Source organism: Pogoniulus pusillus, chromosome 2, assembly GCF_015220805.1.
Source record: "Pogoniulus pusillus isolate bPogPus1 chromosome 2, bPogPus1.pri, whole genome shotgun sequence".
NCBI classification, from domain to species: domain Eukaryota; kingdom Metazoa; phylum Chordata; class Aves; order Piciformes; family Lybiidae; genus Pogoniulus; species Pogoniulus pusillus.
The window spans coordinates 44,848,154-44,873,610 of NC_087265.1; the positions used below are offsets into that span (position 1 = coordinate 44,848,154).

General features: G+C 41.4%; 1 protein-coding gene and 1 long non-coding RNA gene across 9 annotated transcripts in view; one reads left to right on the forward strand and one right to left on the reverse strand.

The window, feature by feature from the left end:
- Positions 1 to 22,317, forward strand: part of LOC135186220 (sodium channel protein type 2 subunit alpha-like) — a 56,125-nt gene extending 33,808 nt beyond the window's left edge. Inside the window, exons 17-27 of the mRNA XM_064163786.1 lie at positions 4,206 to 4,320; positions 7,273 to 7,427; positions 8,718 to 8,891; positions 9,821 to 9,943; positions 10,269 to 10,550; positions 13,264 to 13,317; positions 14,623 to 14,760; positions 16,539 to 16,643; positions 17,043 to 17,313; positions 18,253 to 20,093; positions 21,296 to 22,317. Coding sequence (XP_064019856.1) covers positions 4,206 to 4,320; positions 7,273 to 7,427; positions 8,718 to 8,891; positions 9,821 to 9,943; positions 10,269 to 10,550; positions 13,264 to 13,317; positions 14,623 to 14,760; positions 16,539 to 16,643; positions 17,043 to 17,313; positions 18,253 to 19,436 — 2,601 coding nt within the window. The 3' untranslated portion in view covers positions 19,437 to 20,093; positions 21,296 to 22,317. The remainder of the gene's footprint in view (positions 1 to 4,205; positions 4,321 to 7,272; positions 7,428 to 8,717; positions 8,892 to 9,820; positions 9,944 to 10,268; positions 10,551 to 13,263; positions 13,318 to 14,622; positions 14,761 to 16,538; positions 16,644 to 17,042; positions 17,314 to 18,252; positions 20,094 to 21,295) is intronic.
- LOC135186224 (uncharacterized) overlaps positions 1 to 25,457 on the reverse strand; it is a 119,764-nt gene that overhangs the window by 59,215 nt on the left and 35,092 nt on the right. For all 8 annotated transcript variants that reach the window (XR_010306780.1, XR_010306772.1, XR_010306776.1 and 5 more), the window contains exon 2: positions 19,294 to 19,359. This is a non-coding gene — a long non-coding RNA (uncharacterized LOC135186224). The remainder of the gene's footprint in view (positions 1 to 19,293; positions 19,360 to 25,457) is intronic.

Genomic DNA, 25,457 nt, shown 5'->3' on the forward strand with positions numbered 1-25,457 from the left:
TGTTCACAACAGAGCCTGCTAAAAAGTCCTCACCTTTCTTATACAGGCCCCCTTTAAATAAGAAAGGCTTTAAGAAGGTTTCCCTGGAGCCATCCCTTCTCCAGACTGAACAGCATCAATAGTTGAGTTTCATCCTTAATATTCAGAGATCATTGAGGCATTTCATTTCCAAATGTGAGTTTTGTTCATGCAGTTTCATTGGAGAAGCCTCCATTGCCTTTCATCTCTTTTACACCATTTTATTTCTGGGCAACATTTGAGACCTGGCTTTTGTGCCCAGATGGCCTGTAAGCTGTTCAGAAAGATAGAACTGAAAAATATCTTTCTAAGGATTTATCCAAACCATTTTTTAAACCCCCATTTAAGGTGGTGCTAAATATGGGAATATGATTCTAGTTTGATAGATATTGTTTATGTGGCTATTCCTGCTTTAGGCTTTTGCTTTTGTACATCTTGACCTGTGCAGAACAGCATGCAGAGTAGTAGACAGGGGACTCCTAATTGTTTGAGTGAAAAACATTTCAATCCTTTTCATTTGGATGACACATTGTCTTACTGTAACCTTCCTCTTTTTTTTCCTGTGTATAATAGAAAAGGTAGAAATAGAAAAGGCCACAGCCTCATCCAGCCTGGCCTTGAACTCCTCCAGGGATGGGGCTTCAACTGCCTCCCTGGGCAATCCCTTTCAGGCTCTCAACACTCTCATGCTGAACAACTTCCTCCTCACGGCCAGTCTGAATCTCCCCACTTCCAGCTTTGCTCCATTGCCCCTAGTCCTGTCACTCCCTGCTAGTCTGAAAAGTCCCTCCCCAGCCTTTTTGGAGGCCCCCTTCAGATACTGAAAGGCCACAATAAGGTGGCCTTAATGTCTCCTTGAGCTGTTAATTCATTTTCCCATCTAAACACTAGTTTATAACAGATGTGCCTCTCCACTAAGGCTCTTCCTCACTCCACTAGTCCACCAGCCACTGGCAAGCTCTTGCTGCATGGATACCACATCACGACGTAGTATAATTAGCCTGATTATATAGAAGTAGTAGAATATAGCCTAAAAAGTCCCTAGTTTTTTATAGACCCCCTTGAAATACTGGAAGGCCATGATGCTTGTATTGGAAAAAAAAAGTGTTCACTTCAGCTTTTCACTGCCAACAGTGAAGAAGAAAAAAATACATGTGGCAGGAAGTTTCTCTGACACAAGTGGCTTAGCTTTTGATTTGCAAACATCAAGGCAGATACTTCACTCTTGAGTGCGTGACCTATTCAATCCAGTGCTAAGTGTAACTACAATGAGGCTTTCTTAATTAGTTGAGTAAACTTTGAAGAGCAGCTGAATGCCCTGGAAGGTGGAGGACAAACAATTCTGTCTTTCTTAAAAGGTCCTGTTCTGAGGATGACTCACAAAATCGTTTACCTCTCTGCAAGCTTTTATACATTGCAAGCAAACTAACTGGCAGGGAATTCTGTGTATATTGCTTTTTATCATGTGCTGATATAATTTTTTCTTTTGTTTGGTACCCTGGTCTTAATGAGAAATAACAAACACTCTGCATAAAAAAGAAAACCAAAGTTTAATTCAATCTGTAACTCTTCAAGCACCTGATTATATCCTGCACTGTCCTTAGGAGAAAAAGGAAACCAAAGTACCTGTCCCTTAGAATCATAGAATCAACCAGTTTGGAAGAGACCTCCAAGATCAGCCAGTCCAACCTAGCACCCAGCCCTAGCCAATCAACTAGACCATGGCACTAAGTGCCTCATCCAAGCTTTGCTTGAACATCTCCAGGGATGGCAACTCCACCACCTCCCTGGGTAGCCCATTCCAATGCCAATCACTCTCTCTGCCAACAACTTCCTCCTAACATCCAGCCTAGACTTCCCTCAGCACAACTTGAGACTGTGTCCCCTTCTGTTGCTGGTTGTCTGTCAGTAGAGACCAACCCCCACCTGGCTACAGCCTCCCTTGAGGTAGTTGTAGACAGCAATGAGGTCAGCCCTGAGCCTCTTCTTCCAAAATAATTTATTTCTAGAGTAAAGAAAGGTAATTTTCTTAAAGTAAAACCAAATAAACCTACTATTAGATTCTTCTACCATGTATTAATTGATACATAACTTCATGTTTTAAGCATATTGATCCTTTTCATTTTGTTTGTGATTGTTCATCTTCTGATGTTGTTAATTCACATAAATCTGTATTCTTTCAGTTGAATTCATGTCATTTGCTCAAACACTGTACTAAGTAGTTATGGTTCAGATAACCCAGGGTACTTCATGTTGTTTTGAATTTTGGCACTAGGCACACAGCTTCCCTACTCTTTAAAAAGCAGTCAATGTAAAACCAGTAATTTGGTTTGTAATTCAGTTCATTATTTAAGTTTACCCACCACTGCTGCAACTTTTTTGCACTATATTTGCTATATCCTGGAATGATGAAAGCAGAGTATGAGTGAAAATGTGGAGGTATAGAGTGCTACCCTCAGGTTTAGTAGGATCAGTGGTAAGAAAAGATGTTTGCTGTGAATAACCATGTTTTAAACTTAATGCTGCTAAAAAACTAAACGAGTTTTGTTGCATCATAAATGAGGAATTTGGGGATTCTATTCCCAAGTAGCAGCAATGCAGACAGTATTACTTAATTGCTTTACCAAAAGTTAATGTAGAATGCTGGGTTACTTTTTCTTGTTAAATTCTCTGTAGCAGATTCTTTCACAAGCCAATGAACAAAACTCTGAAAATTGTTTAATGCCTGAAATAATTTTGTCCTTTCAAATTTCATAACTGTGGTTTAAGGATCATTTGATTAGATAGAGCCTTTATATCTTAAACATCTCTTAATTATGCACATCTAAATTAGTGAAAATGGTGTTAATTCTACAAACCAGAGCCTGTTTTACAAAGTGTGCTTACATCATTCCCTACAGATACTTACTTGTGTGAATTCATCACTGACATTACATACTTGATAATAACATTGTAAAATGTCAGAGAATGCTGTGACCCAAACTACTTTGACTTAGTTTGGTACTCATACTTGGGTTGAGTGTACAGTACACCACATCTGCCTTTAAAATCACCAGGCTATGGATTTTTGCATATGGAAATAAATTAGACTTATTCACAATTCAAAATGAAGACTTATTCTTAATACAGACAAAAAAAAAAAAAAAGCCCCAAACCTAAAACCCATAAAGTTATGTGACTTCTGTAATTTTAATGATTGAAACAAACCTAAATCCTTCCTTTCTAGGTGGTTGCTGTACAGGTATGTGTACCAGAGTAATGGGTAGTTTCAGAATGCACAATGTAATACATGTGTGCATTGGCAAAAATAATGCAAACTAATGCCAGTTGAAATGTATCTATCATACTTCTTCTTTTTCTCCCTTCCTTTTTGAAGCTTACTAATATTAAAAAGCCATAACAAGTGTTGAGGTGATAGTGATAATTGTTGGTTAAAACAGGGTCAGGCTTCATTTGCTTTACGAATGCGTTGAGCGTAATGTTCAAATTCACATCTGAAACAGGGCTTCAGATCAGTCCTGATTTTTTAGCATTTTCATATCAGGAATAATCTTAAAATGGAAAATAACTTAATTATTTGTGGTCAAAGGTAACCAGATTTTAGTGTAAACTCCAATGTGCTTAGCTTGTTTAATATAATACACCAGTGAAAAAGAATTGGTAATTAATTTCTTTTGTTATTATATCATGAATAACAGGAACTAAATTGAAATCCATCCTTAAAAATCAACTACTTTCCCCCTGACAGTTCAGAATGTAGAAGTCTTATGCTGTCAGGATTTGCTGCCATCATGTTGAGGGGACTGCTTCAATCAAACTAACAGACAGCATTTTAAAGCATGCAGCATAACCCTTGCTGGTTTAAAGTGTCTCAAGAGAAATTTATAGTAAAAGAAGAATAGCAGAGAGCAAAATAAACCAAATATTGACCAATAATGCTGTACTATATTTGTACCAGAAATTCTGAAATTCAGTGAAAACTGATGTTGATGCACCTTGCAATCTCTTAAGTGGATGATCTGTGCACATTTCAACAGCATTGACTGCTCTATGTGGATGTTTGTTTGTATTTCTGGTGACAGATATTGTTCTTATTACTACTTGGACACAGTGTTGCATGTTTAAAAGTTAATTACCCTTCTAAAAATGAAAGAAAGTATGATTGTTATGAATTTTATTTTCAATAGGTTAATTTTTCGAGCTCATCTGAAGGAAGCACAGTTAATTTAGCTCTCTTTGGAGAAGAAAAAGCTGAGACAGAACCAGAAAAAGCATCAGAGCTACAGGCTTGCTTTACAGAAGGTATGTTTTACAGAAGATGTGGAAATGGAATTTGGGGTTAGTAATTGCATTTCAATTGTTTGCAACAGTTTAAGAAAGGTATTTGCTAGAGCAGTCCTGGTTTGTCTAGTCTTAGGCTACAGTGAATTCTGCCTGTTCTAGATGCTCGTACTGGAAGTCCACAGAGGCATTTCTGTGATGTGAAATTGTGTATGTCAACATTTCTAGGTCTTTTAAACAAGCATTAAACACTTCTGTAAATTGATTCCTAGCAGTCAGTGAACCTGTTGATTGAAATGCCGATTTCACTGCTCATAACATCCAGACCATGCTGCACCAGGTTCACTTCACTGAGAACTTCAAACCAGAATCATAGAGTTAGCCATGGTCCCTTATAACAGCCCAAAGGGTGAGTCAGGAAAGTCTGATGCAAAACATAGAGTTATTATCTTCACATTACATCATGAATACATGTGTGTGAATAAATATCATGTGGGCTGCAAGAAGTAAAAGAAATCCCATATTTTTATTCAGGTAAAGAAGTCTTAACAGTATACTTGTGTGTCCTTAGAAGTTTTGATTTACTTCAGTTCTGTTTAGCTGTACCCTTTAAGGGACTACTAAAATGTACTGCATAGCAATGTGTTTTCCATTGTTGTGGTACTACAGATTATACTTTCTTTCTAAGTCATGGTGTTATGAAGACACCTTTGGCTTAGGCTAGGACTCTTGTATTTTAAAATATTATGGGTTAATTCCAGCATCTGTAAGTTTGCAGATGACACCAAGCTAGGTGCAGCTGTGGATCTGTTGGAGGGTAGGAGAGCCCTGCAGAGGGACCTGGACAGGCTGGATAGGTGGGCAGAGGCCAATGGGATGACATTTAACAAGGCCAAGTGCAGGGTTCTGCACTTTGGCCACAACAACCCCAAGCAGTGCTACAGGCTGGGGACAGAGTGGCTGGAGAGCAGCCAGGACCTGGGGGTGCTGGTAGACAGTAGCTGAACATCAGCCAGTTGAAATGTATTTATCATACTTTCTTCTTTTTCCTTTTTGAAACTTACTAGTATTACAAAAACAGCAGTGTGCCCAGGTGGCCAGAAAGCCAATGGCATCCTGGCCTGTATCAGGAACAGTGTGGCCAGTAGAACAAGGGAGGTTACTCTTCCCCTGTACTCAACACTGGTCAGGCCACACCTTGAGTCCTATGTCCAGTTCTGGGCTCCTCAATTCAAGAGAGATGTTGAGATACTGGAACGTGTCCAGAGAAGGGCAACAAAGCTGGTGAGGGGCCTGGAACACAGCCCTGTGAGGAGAGGCTGAGGGAGCTGAGGGTGTGCAGCCTGGAGAAGAAGAGGCTCAGGGGTGACCTCATTGCTGTCTACAACTACCTGAAGGGAGGTTGTAGCCAGGTGGGGTCCCCAGCCAGGACAGAGGTCCCCAGCCTGTAGTGCTGCTTGGGGTTGTTGTGGCCAAAGTGTAGAACCCTGCACTTGGCCTTGTTAAATCTCATCCCAGCGTTTAAAAACTTGGTTATGTTCCTGTGTGATTAATAACTGTTAAAGAAATGAGGCAAGCAGATAGTGCACTGAAAATCATGCCCAGAGGCCCCACCCCATGATCAGGGTGGGAGCTCCACAAGGTGAGGCAGAGCTCTGTGTAGGATTGCCACAAATCTGTACCACATGGAAAAGTTCTCACAGTCTCCAGTTAAATTCTTTTTTTGTCATGCAAGAGATACCCTTAGTCAGCCCTTGAGGTCATTCCTCAGTGTGATAAAAGCTGTTTGTCTGTGTGATGTATTTGAACTTAGCTGAGAGACCAAAATACTTTTAAAAGAAGTTGCCGTACTCTTGAACTAGTTTGAATCATAGAATCAGTCAGGGTTGGAAGGGACCACAAAGATCATTCAGTTCCAACCCCAATGCCATGGCCAGGGACACCCTACCCTAGAGCAGGTTGGCCACAGCCTCATCCAGCCTGGCCTTAAATGCCTCCAGGCATGAGGCCTCAGCCACCTCCCTGGGCAACCCATTCCAGCCTCTCACCCCTCTCATGATCAACAACTTCTTCCTCACATCCAGTGTGAATTTCTCCACCTCCAGCTTTGCTCCATTTGCCCTAGTCTTGTCACTCCTGATATCTTAAAAAAATCCCTCCCCAGATTTTTGTAGGCCTCCTGCAAACACTGAGATGCCACAAGAAGGTCACCTGGGAGCCTCCTCTTCTCCAGACTGAACAGCCCCAACTCTTTTAGTCTGGCCTCACAGCAGAGGTGCTGCAGCCCTCTGAGCATCCCAGTAGCCCGTCTCTGGACACACTCCAGCATCTCCACAGCCCTCTTGTAATGGGGGTTCCAGAACTGGATGCAGTACTCCAGATGGAGTCTCCCCAGAGCAGAGTAGAGCGGGAGGATCACCTCCCTCATCCTTCTGGCCACACTTCTCCTGCTGCAGCCCAGACTCTGGTTGGCTTTCTGGGCTGCAAGTGCACACTTCTGGCTCATGTTGAGCTTCTCCTCCACCAGCACCTCCAAGTCCCTCTTCTCAGGGCTGCTCTCCAGCCAGTCCTTGTTCAGCCTGTATCTGTGCTTGGGATTGCCTCACCCCAGCTGCAGGACCTTGCACTTGGTCTTGTTGAACCTCATGAGGTTGGCATGTTTATGTACGAGCTGCTATGTGTTTATCCTCTTTGTTTCTACTCCCTGATGGTTTTCATATGTCCTGTGATTGTCTGTATCTAAATGATAATTAATTACTTCAAAATGTCATTGTAAATGGAAATCAGCTCAGGTGACTCTCTTCTACATCCGAAGTACCTGACTGAGAAGCTTTAAATAGCATGCGGTAATTTGAAACGTAAGTTGAAGTGACTTGAAACTCATGAAACAGAAGCTAGGTAAGAATGATTTTGCTTTTTCAGGATAATGAAAATTCTCCTGGGTAACAGTTTTGTCATTGTTTGTGTCGTTAGGCTGTACACAGAAGTTTAAATGCTGCAGTGGCAGCATGGAAAGCGCAAAAGGAAGAGTCTGGTGGAACCTTCGAAAAACCTGCTACAAGATAGTGGAACACAACTGGTTTGAAACATTCATTGTCTTCATGATTCTTCTCAGCAGTGGAGCCCTTGTAAGCAGAGCTTGCACCCATAGGCACAGTACCAGTGAAAAATGATTGATCAACTCTAGTGTCAGAATGCATCTGTGTTGATAAAGAATAAAAAGCCAAACACCACCACCAAGGAACCCACACAAAGCTGGCTTTAAACAGAGCTTAGAACTAAATCCCCAGAGTATTTTGTGCAGTGCATATGCAGTAAGTCATTAAAATTCTGCAGTCAAATGACATTCAGCAGGTGAATTTTTGAAGAATTCAAGGTGATGTGTGTGTGTGTGTGAATGCTGAGGAAAAGGAACACATAAATCTTGTTTAAGAAATTGTAAATATTACTCAAATTGTATTGTATACAATAACTGGAACAAAGGTACTACTTTAAATTGTCCCCAGAGTCAGTACAGATACTTGATTAATGATGTTCTCAGTTTCTTTCAGGGTGCTTTCCCTCACTTATGCTTTAATCCTCACATTGCCCCGTGGTATTTTGCCCTTAATCTAATAAGTGATTCAGGAGGCATCACAAGCTTCACTGAGGGACTGACCTTCCTGTGGTAGGTCACTGGGAACCTGGCACAAGGTATCCCTTTACCTTCTCACAGTGGCCACCCCTTTAGCCTTATGCAGCTAAAACCTTGCCACCAACACCCATTATTGATCTCGTAGCTGCATAATACTTGGTCAGCGTAGCTCATAATTCTCTGTTGTTAATTGAATCTATTATCATTGGGAGACTGCCTTCTGACTGGGCTTTTCAAGGTGACAAACTCTAATTCTGTGTTGAGAGTTATTGAGGTTTCTAAAAAACCTTTTGACCAGCTTCAGACAATGATAAAATCTAAAATGCATGAAGAATGCAATTGTAATCTCAGCTGATGCTGGCTTCTCACCAGATGTAAAACACCTCAATTTGAAATTGATTTCAATTTGGCATTTTTAATTCAGTTCTTTTGGCTACGGTAGTTTGAAAAGACCTATGGAAATATCTGACTTCCACAGAAGTTGTTCTCTTCTCTCAGGCAACCAGCAACAGAACAAGGGGACACAGTCTCAAGTTGTGGCAGGAGAGGCCTAGGCTGGATGTTAGGAGGAAGTTGTTGGCAGAGAGAGTGATTGGCATTGGAATGGGCTGCCCAGGGAGGTGGTGGAGTCACTGTCCCTGGAGGTGTTCAAGAAAAGCCTGGCTGAGGCACTTAGTGCCATGGCCTAGTTGACTGGATAGGGCTGGGTGCTAGGTTGGCCTGGCTGATCTTGGAGGTCTCTTCCAACCTGGTTGATTCTCTGATTCTAACTCATTCTTCACAGGCTTTTGAAGACATCTATATCGAACAGCGCAAGACTGTAAAAGTCATATTGGAATATGCTGATAAAATCTTCACTTACATCTTTATTCTGGAAATGGTCTTGAAATGGGTGGCCTATGGTTTTCAGACATATTTTACCAATGCTTGGTGCTGGCTGGACTTCCTGATTGTTGATGTAGGTACTATACTTTCCAAGTAGCCTGTTTCTGTTGTTTGGACAGATGTCTTTAACTCCAGTTGAATACATACATATATATATATATATGTAAAAACATATATATATACACATACACATATATATATATAAATATATATATAATATATATATATAATATCAAGATTTATATTTATATATATTTAAATATATATCTATATATATTATTATGTCTATATGTATTTTTAATATATATATATAGAGAGAGAGAGAGAGATGTATATAAATATATGTATGTACACACACAAACACCTATACATGATAGGATGCCCAGGGAGGGGGTAGAATCTGGAAAAGAGCAGGCTCAGGGGTGACCTCATTGCTGTCTACAACTACCTGAAGGGAGTCTGTAGCCAGGTGGGGTTGGTCTCTTCTGCCAGGCAACCAGCAACAGAACAAGGGGACACAGTCTCAAGTTGTGCCAGGGGAGGTCTAGGCTGGATGTTAGGAGGACGTTCTTCCCAGAGAGAGTGATTTGCAATTGGAATGTGGCTGCTCAAGGAGGTGGTGGAGTCTCTGTCCCTGGAGGTGTTCAAGCAAAGCCTGGATGAGGCACTTAGTGCCTTGGTCTGGTTGATTGGTTAGGGCTTGGGTGCTAGGTTGGACTGGCTGATCTTGGAGGTCTCTTCCAACCTGGTTGAATCAGGTAGTGACAGGACTAGAGGGAATGGATTGAAGCTGGAGATGGGTAAGTTCAGACCGGATGTGAGGACAAAGGATAGCCTGGATGTGAGGAGAAAGGTAGGTTAGACTGGATGATCTTGGAGGTCTCTTCCAACCTGGTTGATTCTATTCTGTTCTGTTCTAAAGTTTTTTTCCCTGAAGGCATTATATTTCTATTGTGATGCCATTAAAACTAATAATAACTGAAATTCTTTTGCCTACTCTAGGTCTCCTTGGTTAGTTTAGTAGCTCACGCCCTCGGTTTCTCAGAACTCAGTGCAATTAAATCCCTCCGAACATTGAGAGCTTTGAGACCTCTAAGAGCTTTGTCACGCTTTGAAGGCATGAGGGTAAGAATAAAAGAAATAGTGTGTAAAAAAAATAAATGAAACCATTAAAATATGCCTAATTATAAAACTATGGAGGACCATGTCTTGTTTTCAAGGCTAACAATGTTTGCTTTTGTTATATCTGCTATTTGCTTTCTATTTTAATCACTTCAGTGTGTTTTAATATTTGACATGAAGTCTTTTTTCTGTATTTGAAAAAAAAAAGTAATTATCTATCACTATTTTACACCTTCCTTTTTAAAAGTGTTTTTTTTTTCCTCTGTGTTTATATCCTTTTTTTCCTCTGTGTTTATATACTTTTATTTTTCCTCTGTTTATATACTAGGTGGTTGTCAATGCTCTTACTGGGGCGATCCCATCCATTATGAATGTACTTCTGGTCTGCCTTACATTCTGGCTGATTTTCAGCATCATGGGGGTGAATCTGTTTGCTGGCAAGTTCTATCACTGTGTTAACACCACAACTGGTGAGCAGTTCACACCAGAGGAAGTCAATAATGCAACTATGTGCAAAAGTCTTATGACCTCTGCTGCGGATGTCCGGTGGCAAAATGTAAAAGTAAACTTTGATAATGTTGGAGCTGGTTACCTTTCTCTGCTTCAAGTAGTAAGTGTATACATTTTGATCAGTTCATTCTCCAGCTTTAAGCTTTGTAGCAGTGACAAATAATTCTGTAGTTCTTGGTGTTATTTTACAATCTCTTCATGGATTTGATTTTATAGTTCTGTTCTGTGAAGTTAATTAATACTACAGTAAAATTCTGGTACATTCAATGGCCATTTTGGAGCAGGAGGAATGTCTAATGGTACCCAGTGGTAGAACCATCTCATGTTCTACCAAAATATATTTTTCTAAATACAACTAGGATTCATTTTCTTTTATTTGCCTGCTCTGTTAAGGCATGTTGACTTAGTTTTGACCATGCTAGTTGTTGTGGAGGCAGGGAATTAACATGGCTGAGTCAGGAATTATAAGAAAGAGAATTATTTTGTTTTCCTGGAACCTTGCCCCCAAAAAACTATATACAAAAATTAGTTTAGTTTATTAACAGATTCAGTCTGCTTGAGGATTTCTTCCAAAAGGATATTATAGATAAATTTAGGAAGTCAGGAAATGGCAAAGGCTAAGCTATAAACACAGCTTTACCCCACTATTAATAAGGCTGAGCAGAAGATTAAGGGAACAGCAGGTCCTGCAGGAGCAGCCTTCTGACATTGCAGGCAATATCCAGTAATAGGGATCCATGCCGCAGAAGTCCTTAGGCGAGTCACAGAGCCGCCAAACTCGGAAGGGTCTTAAGCACTTGTTCCCAAGTGAGATGGTCATGGAACGATGCTGCCTTCACAGTGGCAGGGGAGAGCCAAAACTGCTAGGGTGCCCCAGACTGGGAGGCATCCTGGAAGTTGGCTACTGATAGGGTCTGAGAGAGGGAGTGGTCCAGATGCCACCAGCTCTCTCTCAAAGGACCCCAGGGCTTGCCAAGCCAGCCAGTTGGCACAGAAGGGTGCAGAAGAGGGGAGAACTGTCCAAAAGCAGGAACAAGATAAAACTAAGAGCCATACAAAAGGTAAGAGCCGTCCAAAAGTGGTGACAGTCCAGTCGCAACAGGAACCTGTCCTCTGCAGTGTCAGGGGACTCTCAAGACAGGAACTCTCAAGGTGGGAACCCTTAAGGCAGGAACCCATGCTCTGGTTATCCTTTTTCTAGACAAAGTGTCCATTTACCATTTATACTGGGTGCGAAAACCCAGCCAACCACCAGCCCTGTTCCAGTGCGGGCTTATACATGGGTCAGCCCACGTGCAGAAAGGCACCTTTTGCTGCCCCCCTTCAAGCCTGCAGGGCAGGGGGGGAAGGAGATTTTCATGCCTTTCTTCTCCCATTCAAACCCATGGAGTGAGAGGGAGAAGAGAGGAATTTGGGGTACATTTTAGGGCTCATCTGATATTCAAACAAAAAGAGAGACAGTTCCTGATTTAGGAAAACAGTTTAAATTTACTTTTTCTTCCTTTTCATTACCTTTTTACTATTCTTACTAATCTCACTCCAGTCATTATTCAATGTTTTCAAGTGATTTTTTTTTTCTCTGAAATTTTTTTTTCAGCTTGTTATTAAACTCTGGCTGAGCAGGTGCAGAATTTGCTAGTGTTAGGTTTCTAAGCACAAGTCTTTTTTCAGGGGTAGCATCTGTAAATCTCAGCCAACATTACAGGAACATGTATTCCTAATTGAGTTTGCTTGACAAACTGCTTCCAGGGAAAAGGTTTGTCCTCATTAGCACTTGGTAGTTGTTCTATCTTTAAAACACCTTCAGCTGGTAGTATTTAGTAGGTAGAATTGTGCTAGCAAGGTACTGTTGGATTGCTTCAGGGAGTGACAGTAGTTATTGCCAAACAGCACAAGAGAATTGCATGATTTGGTGGTGTGGAGGACAGCAGTGCTTTCAGCATTTGCAAACATATCTTGCATGGAATGGTTAAGCTATGTAATGTTTCCAGTAAACATACCATTCATACTTTGATTTTACTTAGCATCATAGTTTACAGGAGTTGATTTGATGGAAGCCCCCCTAGAAAGATATGGAATTGACTGGATATCTGTGTCCAAAGACTTGCAGCCAGTGACCTGATGTCTAAGTGGAAAGCAGTAATAAATGGTGTCTCTCAAGGGTCTGCACTGGGTCTATTTAATAGATAGTGGGATTGAGTGCACTCTCAGCAGTTTGCAGATGACACCAAGATGAGTGGTAGGGCCAATATGTTTAGAGGGATTGGATGCTATCCTGAGGGTCTTTGGCAGGTTTGGGCAGTGGGCCCATGAGAAGCTCATAAAGTTCAACAAGGATACGTGCAAGGACTTGCATGAGGGCTAGGGCAATCCTCAATTTCAACTGGAGGATGAATGGGTTTAGAACAGCCCTGCAGTGAAGGTCTTCAGAATACTAGTGAACATTCTCTGTTTGAAAAATGGCAACCTACAGTGGCTCATTTTTGGAGTCCTCCTCTGGTCTTTTGGTTGTCTGGAAGAACTGAGAGCCTTGTTATGAATTGCAGTCCTTCTGTCATGCTCAAACATTGACTATAACTCATCTCACACAGTTTATGTGACATTGTCTGAAGATTAGAAGTTCTTCAGTGTTTAAGTATTGAGGAGAAGTATACCACAGTAAATTGGTTCCTGTGCATAGTTCACTTCTGTCTTACCAGACTTTCAGTAGTCATTTGTTGTGAGTGTAAATACCTTGTAGAAGACAGTGTTTTATTTAGAGTGTTTGCAAAATCAGAGATCTGATACAAAATACTAACAAACTTTGTTTTTAGGCAACCTTTAAAGGATGGATGGAGATCATGTATGCTGCAGTTGATTCTAGAGAAGTGAGTTCAATATGAGTGAAAACAAATGTCTGATTCATGTGATGCTTTCCGAATGACAGTTGAAGTAAAATGTCAAGGTTTTACATTATTATTCTTTATGCATTTCCATATAAATCTATGCCTCTAAATGAGTTAAGTGCAATACTTCTAATAAGGAGGGGGAAAAAGTTCTAGCAGTAGAGCTACATAAAGTATCACTAATTTAATAAGCCATATATAAGTAACAAAGCTAATGAAATCTGATTTCCTATTAATGTATGTCATAGTACAGATTAGGAAGTAGAATTGTCCAGATTCTCCAAAATATAACCCGAATAATCAAGTGACTTCACATGCAATAGCTAATCCAAAACTCCAGCAGTGTTGAAAAATAGAATGACTGGATTTTGTCTGTTCTCTTAATACTGGTATTTGCATCTCTGCTCTGTTCAGCTCCTGATTTGCAGGAAGTTCATAGGAACTGAATTGCCTTTCAGATTTGCACATTTCTGTCCTGTTTCATAGGAATTACCTGAAACAGCAAATGTCACTAGAGAGAAATTGGAAGAAAAAAAGGGAAGGGATGCCAAGTCTGTGTGTGCAATTACAGACACCTGTACTGAATGGATTTTAAAGTTCAAAGATAAGGCAGTTGCAGGATATTACAGTATCACAGGATATTAGGGATTGGAAGGGACCCGAAGAGATCAATGAGTCCAACCTCCCTGCCAGAGCAGGACCACGCAATCTAGCACAGAGGAAAGCATCCAGACAGGCCTTGAAAGTCTCCAGGGAAGGAGACTCCACAGCCTCCCTGGGGAGCCTGTTCCAGTGCTCTGGGACCCTTAAAGAAGTTTCCCCTTGTGTTGAGGTGGAACCTCTTGTGCTGCAACTTACACCCATTGTCCTTGTCCTGTCCCAGGGAGCAAGTGAGCAGAGCCTGTCCCCCTGCTCCTGACCAGCCCTTGGATGTTTATAAGCATTTATTAAATCCCTTCTCAGTCTTCTCCAGACTAAAGAGCCCCAGGTCCCTCAGCCTCTCCTCATAAATCATGTCCTCCAGTCCCCTAATCATCTTCATAGCCCTCTGCTGGAGCCTCTCCAGCAGATCCCTGTCCTTCTTAAATTGGGGAGCCCAAAACTGAAGGCAGTATTCAAGAAGAGGTCTCACCAGGGCAGAGTAGATTTGCTTCAAAGCAGCCAGCGTTACCCCCTTTTTCAAGGAACTGCTGTCCAGTTAGGATGCAGCTTCTCCTCCTGTTTGGTATTCTGTCATTTGTCTTAACTGTTAGTTGTGATGTATTGCTGTTTTTCTTTGTTACATAGGCAGGGGAGCAGCCCAAGTACGAGGACAACCTGTACATGTATCTTTACTTTGTTGCCTTTATCATCTTTGGATCCTTTTTCACTCTAAACTTATTTATTGGTGTCATCATAGATAACTTCAACCAACAAAAAAAGAAGATAAGTATCACATGTTTCATTTTCTCAACACTTATATGCATACTATTGGCATTCTGTAGGTAATAAGGTGACTTTACTCAGTAATGAGGTGATTACAAATTCTATTACATTCATTTGACAGGCACTGTCTAGTGCGGTCATTATGAGTCAAGGCAGAGAAGGGTTACTGCTAAAGGGCTTTTTCTCTCAGGGTGGTACATGCCCCTTGTACATTTGTTACTGTCAGAGCTGTCACCAAGAAATTCAGATACTGCAGCTTTCACAAAGGACAAACAATTAATCTGGGGGAAATTGTATGTGCATGCTGTTCTTTAGCTTCACGTAGCAAATTAGCAAGCCTATGAGTGAAGTAGACATAACCATTATTTCCTTTTCACAGCCTATAATCTAATTCCTCTTACTAAAATATCCCAGCTAGCTTCAAACTAGCACAGATACCCTCCTATTCAAATCACTATCCTTCTATTCAGGCAAGAAAACCCAGTGTACAACTGTACTTCTAATGATCACTGTGCAATGCAGAGGGATTCTCAGACATCACATAGACTGCGGAATTATTACTGTGGAGCACTATGCACCCTGAAAAATAACACCAGTTACTTCTTTTTCTTCATGTGGTTCCCCTGAAGGCATCTTTCTGCCTTTGAACCTTTAAGCTTGTTTTTTATTTCTGCTTACTTGACTTACAGTGTGGAGTTTGTGATGTTAGATTTGTAAGTATCAGTGGGATGTGTATTTTACAAGGCATTTTTTTGGCACACATTTAATTGAATTAATCAGGTATGGGTTGTCCTTATTTTTACTACTGGTTACTTCACTTACAGTGTGAAGTTTGTGATGTTAGATTTATAAGTATCAGTGGGATGTGTATTTTACAAGGCATTTTTGGGGCACACATTTAATTGAATTAATCAGGGATGGGTTGTCCTTATTTTTGCCTCTGGTTACTTGACTTACAGTGTGGAGTTTGTGTTATCCACCCCCCCACACTTTGTGAATCACCCAGACTAGACTCAGCAGCTCTGGAAGTTGAATAAGGCTTTATATTTACAGCTTAACACAATACACAAGCAGATATTTACAATATATATACAGTTATATAGAGAAATATACCAGGTAAAAGGTAATACAGAAGCACAACAGCCCTCCCAGAAACCTGAGTCCTCAGGAGGGGTTCTCAATCACCCTTCCACCTTCTCCCACCTCTCAACCTTACCCTAGGCATTGCCTTCTGCCAAAGGAAGAATGGAGGGTTGGCCAGGGGGGTTAGGAAGCAAGTGGATTAATCAGAGAGATGGTAGGTGAGGTTAGAGGAGAAATGCAGCCCACAGCCTACACAAAGAGCGACTTCCTTACCTTTGTTTGGATTCTTGCTCTTATACCTCTCAGCAAGCCTATGAGTGAAGTAGACATCACCATTGTTTCTCTTTCACAGCCTGTAATCTAGTTCTTTTCACTAAAACATTCTAACTAACTTCAAACTAGCACAGAGTATCACTGGAATGTGTATTTTACAAGGCATTTTTTTTGTACATAATTAATCAGGTATGGCTTGTTGGTGTTTTTAATAACAAATTGATAGATTTTTTTTTGGTGGGTTTTACCTGTTCCTTGGGGTTTTAAATGTATTTTAATGATTTTGGACACAATTGTGATATTTTAGGTTTGGTAACAATGTATTAGAATTAGTACAGGATTCATAAAACCCACAGTCTCAATGCTGTGGATTAATGGATTTAAAAGCTTGGCTGTAATCAGTTTTACTTTTGTTATTTTACCTTGGAGGTCAAGACATTTTCATGACAGAAGAGCAGAAGAAATACTACAATGCAATGAAGAAGCTGGGATCCAAGAAACCACAAAAACCTATACCTAGACCAGCGGTATGAAAGTGTGCTGTTGTTGTACCATCTGCTTTTGGGAGGTTGCAGCAGTAGTTTACTATCAAAACATACCTTGCTTAACTCTAAAATGCTTTAAGCCTGATTCACATTAGCTCTTTGCTCTGAGTTGAAACACGCACATACTTCTATTCTGCAGGAGAAATCTCTTGTATTTGTTATGCCTGGAGAAGTAGAGAATCAAAGAATCTGAAGAAGCCTGTTGGGTTTTGAGGGTAACATTTAGATCTGGCAAACAAAGTTACTGGACAGTGGTGTCCTTAGATTTGTCAGCCTTTTGCTTGCTTCTGTATTTTGGTGGAGAAAGGAGGAAATGGGAGGGAGGAATAGGATGTTCACTATGTACAAGATACTATCACCTTTTCTTTTTTCTTCCCTCAGAACAAATTGCAAGGTCTGGTGTTTGATATTGTAACAAAGCAAGCATTTGACATCATCATTATGGTTCTGATCTGTCTTAACATGGTCACCATGATGATAGAAACAGATGACCAGGGTGAACTGATGCGAAATATTTTATACTGGATTAACTTGGTCTTTGTTGTCCTTTTCACTGGAGAATGTGTCTTCAAACTGTTCTCACTCCGTTATTATTACTTCACCATTGGCTGGAATATTTTTGATTTTGTGGTTGTTATTCTTTCAATAGTAGGTAAGAAATTCTTCTGTTAAATGTGGTCAGATATGTGTTATGTGGTTTTCCTCTGTGAAGCTTTAAAGATTAGAGGAAGCAATTTTAATTTCCCCTGATTATTTAGGAAGTGAAAAGGCACTTCAGAGTAGCAACTTTCTGAATAGAATTTCATAGAATGTATGTTTATTTCGTAGAATCAGTCAGGGTTGGAAGGGACCACAAGGATCATCTTGAGGTGCTGGAAAGTGTCCAGAGAAGGGCAACAAGGCTGTTGAAGGGCCTGAAACACAAACCCTATGAGGAGAGGCTGAGGGAGCTGGGGTTGTTTATCCTGAAGAGGAGAAGGCTCAGGGGTGACCTCATTGCTGTCTACAACTACCTGAAGGGAGGCTGTAGCCAGGTGGGGGTTGGTCTCTTCTGCCAGGCAACCAGCAACAGAACGAGGAGACACAGTCTCAAGTTGTGCTGGGGGAAGTCTAGGCTGGATGTTAGGAGGAAGTTGTTGCCGGAGAGAGTGATTGGCATTGGAATGGGCTGCCCAGGGAGGTGGTGGAGTCACCATTCCCTGGAGGTGTTCAAGCAAAGTCTGGCTGAGGCACTTAGTGCCATGGTCTGGTTGATTGGGTAGGGCTGAGTGCTAGGTTGTACTGGCTGATCTTGGAGGTCTCCTCCAAGCTGGTTGATTCCATGATTCTAGTTCCAAACCCCCTGCCATGGGCAGAAACACCCTACCCTAGATCAGGCTGGCCAGGTCTATATCAATTGCAATACTCTTTTTCCCCCCCTCTTTAGGAGTGCTGTGAAAATAGGTAAAATTACCTGTAGCAGATAAAATTTATCTCTAATGATATATGTTTGTTAATTCCACAGGTTTTGTTAATTCCACAGTTCTTTGTTGTGAAAAATGTAATCTGTGATCAATTGTTGCCCTTTTAATTGTATTTTTGTGTTTCACAGGTATGTTTCTAGCTAAAGTGATTGAAAAGTACTTTGTGTCCCCCACTCTCTTCAGAGTCGTGCGACTTGCCAGAATAGGTCGCATCCTGCGCCTCATTAAAGGCGCTAAGGGCATCCGCACTCTGCTGTTTGCCTTGATGATGTCTCTTCCTGCCCTGTTCAACATTGGGCTGCTGCTCTTCCTGGTCATGTTTATCTATGCCATATTTGGCATGTCCAACTTCGCCTATGTTAAGAAGGAAGTTGGGATTGATGACATGTTCAACTTTGAGACGTTTGGCAACAGCATGATCTGCCTGTTCCAGATTACCACATCTGCTGGCTGGAATAGTTTGCTAGCTCCAATTCTTAACAGTGGGGAGCCAGACTGTGACCCTAACAAAGTTCATCCGGGGAGTTCTGTGAAAGGTGACTGTGGCAACCCTTCCGTTGGGATTTTCTTCTTTGTCAGCTACATTATCATATCATTTCTGGTAGTGGTGAACATGTACATTGCTGTGATTTTGGAGAACTTCAGTGTTGCAACTGAAGAAAGTGCTGAGCCCTTGAGCGAGGATGACTTTGAGATGTTCTATGAGGTCTGGGAAAAATATGATCCAGGTGCAACACAATTCATAGAATACAGCAAACTCTCTGATTTTGCAGCTTCTCTGGAACCTCCTCTTAACATACCAAAACCAAATACAATTCAACTTATTGCAATGGATCTGCCCATGGTAAGCGGTGACAGAATTCACTGCCTTGACATCTTGTTTGCTTTCACAAAGCGTGTTCTGGGGGAAAATGATGAGATGGATACCCTTAGAGTTCAGATGGAAGATCGGTTTATGGCAGCCAATCCTTCCAAAGTCTCCTATGAACCAATTACAACCACACTGAAACGGAAGCAGGAGGAATTGTCTGCTACTATCATTCAGCGTGCTTACAGACGTCATCTTCTAAGACAATCGGTCAAGAAACTTTCGTTTATGTATCAGAAAGATGGGGTTGATCTGCTCATGAGAAAAGATATGTTTATTGGTAAGCTAAGTGAAAACTCACCTCCAGAGAAGATGGATGTATCTGCACCCACCACATCTCCACCTTCTTATGACAGTGTAACAAAACCTGAAAAAGAAAAATACGAGGATGACAAATCAGAGAAAGAAGAGAAGGGGAAAGACAGAAAAGGAAATAAAAAGTAGAAGCCAGAGATTGTCTATGGTGGATGTTGACAAGCCTGAAGGTGGCATTTTTATCAATAGCATTCTTATTGGAGGATTATGCCAAAGTCAGTTTTACCTGGTTACCCACTGCTACTGTCAGTGCCTGTACCAAGACAATGACTCTTCACTAGCAGACTTTGTAGCGGGGAAATAACCTTGCAGAATCATTTTTATTATCAGCTGGCACTAATTAAGAGTAGACACAAAATTTCTACTTGGACTGTAGGAATCCTTTAATGGAGTGCAAAATGACCAGTCCTAATAAGTCTTAATTTTTGTGGAATAAGCATATCCATGTTGTATGTTTCCTCTCCTATATATGTTCTGTGTGTTGCAATTCTTTCCCTGATCTCGTTTGTTTTAGTTCACATACTGTTATGTGTCATTCTGCTGTGCTGAGAAAGAAACCTTAATACCCTTGCAGAGGGAACACAACTGTTGTGAATACTTGGTCAGGACATCACAATGTGAACATTAGTTCTCTTTGAGCCACTTCTTAAAGCAGAAAACCAAGACTGCAGATTATTGAACCTCAGGATCTAGATGAAATCAACAACAGCTGATAGCAAAACCCCAGAATATAGGTAGAGAATTTATCAGGAAACAGAGCAAAGGAGTGATTTTCACAGAAAAGAGGTTGGTAGTTTAGCTTCATAGTTTTAATACATTTATTTCATATTTTTCCAGTGATTCTTAATTTATGATGCTGTCCATTTCAGGTCGTTACATTACTGACCCATTTCAGTAAAATAAATAAATGATGCTACACGCACAACTTCTGTCCTGAAAAAACATGGAACTATGAAAAAAAAAAAATAGTTTCAGAGTCCAAAGTATCTCATAATTCCAGAGACATTTAAGCAGTTCTTTCCACTGAAGAGATACAACGCCAAATCCTGCCTGCAGGGAATTACTGAAGTAAAAAAAAAGTGGTGGTGTTTTTTTAACTGTATATCCTGTAATTTCACACGTGGCTTCCATATTTCATTCCAAAGTCTGTTCCTCCACTTCTTATTTCCCATTAATATATCCTATTCAGAAAAATAATCAGCTCTACATGCATAAGTTGATAACAAAGTACCTTTGGGATAAATAGTACCTTAATGTAGACCTCAGAGCTAAATTTGCATGTATTGGAAGGGTGAGGCAGGCCAGAGACTCAAAATACCTGCCCCAAAGGTGTTGTTTGGCATCCTATGGCACTTTAGTCAGGTTTCCACTGTAATACAATCTTCCATAGCAAGCTGAGAGGACCAAAAGGGTGTATTTAAAGCAGCATTGTCTTGCATTGTAGTTGAAATGATTTACTGATTTTTATCATCAAGACTGCCAGCATATTTGTAAGTAAAATATCCTATGTTATTGAATCAATTGTTTTATGCAGTAGTACCTGTTTGAACAGAGATAATGGCCTGAGTACTGTATTTATTGAGTCACACATGTACCCTGGTATGTGTAGATTATAAGATTTCAATAGATAATATATTCTGTAATACTCCAAATAATTGGGAAGCTTTGACTGATGCATGCTTGCTGCTAATTATCCTACTGCTATTAAAGCCTAAGATGGGAAAAATTTGAGTGGTAAAAAAGCAAAGCAACTATTCATTGAGGCCATCATTCCTCAGACCAGGAAGCAACAGTTTGCTGTTCTTACAAATGTTGTTTTGTCTCAGTTTTGTTATCAGCAAATATGCACTAATTAACCAGGCTGCACAGGATAAATATTTTGCATAAATATGGGGCTAGAAAGAAGACTTTTATAACACATATATATATATATTGATCTTGTTATTTTGAAAACAGTTTTATTTTATAACATTTCCTACTTATTATAGGAATCTACACATAACCTTCTCACGAATGACTTTTATTGCTGTCTGTGACACTTTGCCATTGGGAAACCGAAGATCTGGAATGAATTGGTAATTGGTAAGAGGGCTACGAGGATGATGAAGGGACTGGAGGGCATGGCTTGTGAGGAGAGGCTGAGAGACTTGGGACTTTTTAGTCTGGAGAAGAGAAGACTGAGAGGGGATTTGGTAAATGTGAATAAGTATCTGAGGTCTTGTCAGAAGTGGGGAGACAGGTTCTGCTCACTTGCTCCCTGTGATAGGACAAGGAGCAATGGGTGTAAGTTGCAGCACAAGAGGTTCCACCTCAACAGAAGGGGGAACTTCTTTACTGTAAGGGTCCCAGAGCACTGGAACAGGCTCCCCAGAATAGTTATGGAGTCTTTTTCCCTGGAGACTTTCAAGGCCTGTTTGGATGTGTTCCTGTGTGACATGTGCTAGGTTGTGTGGTCCTGCTCTGGCAGAGGGGTTGAACTCGATGATCTCCTTGGGTCCCTTCCAACCCCTAACATCCTGTGAGACTGTAATTGCAGTATGAATTGGTAATTGCAATTTTCTGCTAATTACATGAACCAAGTTTTGATAAGGAATCATTTTCAAAGCAATGGACAGTGCAGTTCTTTTACTGATCAGTAAGCAGATCTTTGTCTGTGAAACAAGATGGAAGGGTTTCTTTTGAAATTAGAATCCCACCTGTCAATTTTCAGGGTAATGTTAGTCACATTTTCTCCCCTCTGTCAGCTTCTCTTGGATTCATGCTGCAGTAGAAGAGCTTTAAATGTAATCTGTTACTCAAAATCTTTCTTCATGAGAATGAACAGGGAACTTGTGCACTGGGCAGTGGAGCACTTCATATCTCTTATAAAAGAAGTAGAATACGGATGGGCTCTTGCTTTTCCAGAAACTATTGGCTCACAGTGTAATGGTGAACTGCATGCAGAAATTTGTTTTACCAAAACTAACTACATTGCTAACAAGCCAAAAGAATAAACTTTTTATGCACATGCTTTAGTCTTTGTGTTGTTATTGTGTGAAACATACACAGATAAGCATGTAATGGCTGCATAAGTTATGGGGGAAAGCACTTGAGTGATGGTGCAATGAGTTTTAGACATCTAGGTCAAAAATGGCTGTATGACTTATCTAGAATGTGACAATGTGATATCAGTGTGAAATGGAGTGCTTATGTTGTCCTGATGAGAGGAGGTTCTCTAGAGTTTGGAAAATTCCAGCTACATGGGGGCTTGTCAGTCTCTTTTGAGTTGCCTGGGCAGATGTTGAGATGCTGGAACATGTCCAGAGAAAGGCAGTGAAGCTGGTCAGAGGCCTGGAATAGAGCCCTGTGAGGACAGGCTGAGGGAGCTGGGGTCATTTAGCCTGGAGAGGAGGAGGCTCAGGGGTGACCTCATTGCTGTCTACAACTACCTGAAGGGAGGCTGAAGCCAGGTGGGGGTTGGTCTCTTCTCCCAGACAACCAGCAACAGAACAAGGGGACACAGTCTCAAGTCGTGCCAGGGGAGGTCTAGGCTGGATGTTAGGAGGAAGTTGTTGCCAGAGAGAGTGATTGGCATTGGAATGGGCTGCCCAGGGAGGTGGTGGAGTCACCATCCCTGGAGCTATTCAAGAAAAGTCTGGATGGGCACTAAGTACCATGGTCTAGTTGATTGGCTCGGGCTGGGTGCTTCCAACCTGGTTGATTCTATGAAATGATCATTGTATGCTTGTATTACTGTGTAAAGAACAAAAGTGCTGGACAGATACATAGTTAACTTAAAAAATTGGCATGGAAGATGCATTAAATGTGTGTGACATTTTTATTTTCCTACAAATTAAGTGATGTACCTTAGTATATGAGCCCATTTATGAAAGAATTTTAAGCTTTAAAATAATCATAATTGTTGAAATTGTTTATTGAAACCATAATTCAACTGAAGTAACTCTTTGGTTTAGTTCAAATTCCAAAATGTTTGGTCCTTTGCAGTAAGAGTAATGTGTTTGCAGATTTCAAGTGTATGTATTTGAATTAACCTGTATGCTTTTATATTTCTCTGAAATACTCTGTTATACCTGAAAGTTACTTAACCTTTATTATAGAATCAGTCAGTGTTGGAGGGGACCACAAGGATCATTTAGGTTTTTTTCTAGATCATCTAGATTTGCCATTGGAATGGGCTGCCCAGGGAGGTGGTGGAGTCACCATCACTGGAGGTGTTAAAAAAAAAAGACTGGATGAGGCACTTAGTGCCATGGTCTGGTTGATGGGATAGGGCTGGATGCTAGGTTAGACTGGATGATCTTGGAGTTTTTTCCAACCTGGTTGATTCTGTGATTCTAGTTCCAAACCCCCTGCTATGGGCAGGGACACCCTACTCTAGAGCAGCCTGGCCACCCACAGCCTCATCCAGCCTGGCCTTAAACACCTCCAGCCATGGGGCCTCAACCACCTCCCTGGGCAACCCAGTCCAGGCTCTCACCATTCTCATGGTGAAGAACTTCCTCCTCACGTCCTGCCTGACTCTCACCACCTCCAGCTTTACTCCATTCCCCCCAGTCCTGTCACTCCCTGAGAGCCTGAAAAGTCCCTCCCCAGATTTTTTGTAGGCCCCCTTCAGATAGTGGAAGGCCACAACAAGGTCACCTGGGAACCTCCTCTTCTCCAGACTGAACAGCCCCAACTCTTTCAGTCTGTCCTCATAGCAGAGCTGCTGCAGCCCTCTGAGCATCCTCGGGGCCCTTCTCTGGACACACTGCAGCATCTCCACATCCTTCTTATAATAGTGGCTGCAGAACTGGCTGCAGTACTCCAGATGGAGTCTCACCAGAGCAGAGTAGAGGGGGAGAATCACCCACCTCAACCTTTATGGAAGACACACTTCCCTTACAGTCCTGCTCCCGAACCTGCAAGTATAAAATATATCTATGTTTGAGCGTAAGACAGATGTTTCAGCATAATGGGTCAGTCATATATCAGTATGCAAGGCATTAAGTGAAATTCCTGGAACAGGAGGACACTGCACTCTCTTGCTGTCCTAGTTCACTGAAGATGAAAAATTAATAAGAAAGACTCTATATTTTGTCAGAAATGAACTTTTTTCATTCTCTCTTATCTGCTCAGGACTGTACATGTCTTTTATGAAGGTGCCATCAACCCTTCTTTCACCTTCACAGACACATCCACCCCCTCAACCTGCACCTCAAAAAAGGAAAAACATGAAAAAACAACCCCCCAAAAAACAACCAATACCATCCCCACCTTCCCTCCAATTATACTTGGACATAAAAGGAGAAATGTTTGAAGTTTTTTTAAATCTCTCTCAACTCCACAACCAATTTCTGTTTGCCTTCTAAGCAGACTTCTGCATCCAACACACAAAACTGCTTGTAAAAACTATAGAAAGATACTCAACGCTGCCTTGGAAGCTGGAGAGATGCTGAGATACTGGAACATCTCCAGAGAAGGGCAACAGAACTGGTGAGTGGCCTGGAACACAGCCCTGTGAGGAGAGGCTGAGGGAGCTGGGGGGGTGCAGCCTGCAGAAGAGGAGGCTCAGGGCAGAGCTCATTGCTGTCTACAACTACCTGAAGGGAGGCTGTAGCCAGGTGGGGGTTGGTCTCTTCTGCCAGGCAACCAGCAACAGAACAAGGGGACACAATCTCAAGTTGTGTCAGGGGAGGTCTAGGCTGGATGTTAGGAGGAAGTTGTTGGCAGAGAGAGTGATTGGCATTGGAATGGGCTGCACAGGGAGGTGGTGGAGTCACCATCCCTGGAGGTGTTCAAGAAAAGACTGGATGAGGCACTTAGTGCCATAGTCTGGTTGATTGGGAAGGGCTGGGTGCTAGGTTGGACTGGCTGATCTTGGAGGTCTCTTCCAACCTGGTTGATTCTGTGATTCTATGGCAGAGGGAAGAGATCAGATATTTGTTTTTTTGTAGTAAAGAAGTGTGTCCTGGAGGTTGTTTGTATTATTTTTCAGAGACAGGTATGCTGTGTGCCATAAATACATCCCATTCAGTAAAAGAGCATCACTTTGACTGTTAGCATAAGATCTGTGGACAGCCTCTAAGCCTGCTCGCACAGAGCAGCGGGCCCAAGCTGCTGCCAGCTGGTGGCAGTGCATGCCTGGTGTCTGCAGCCACAGAGAGCAGC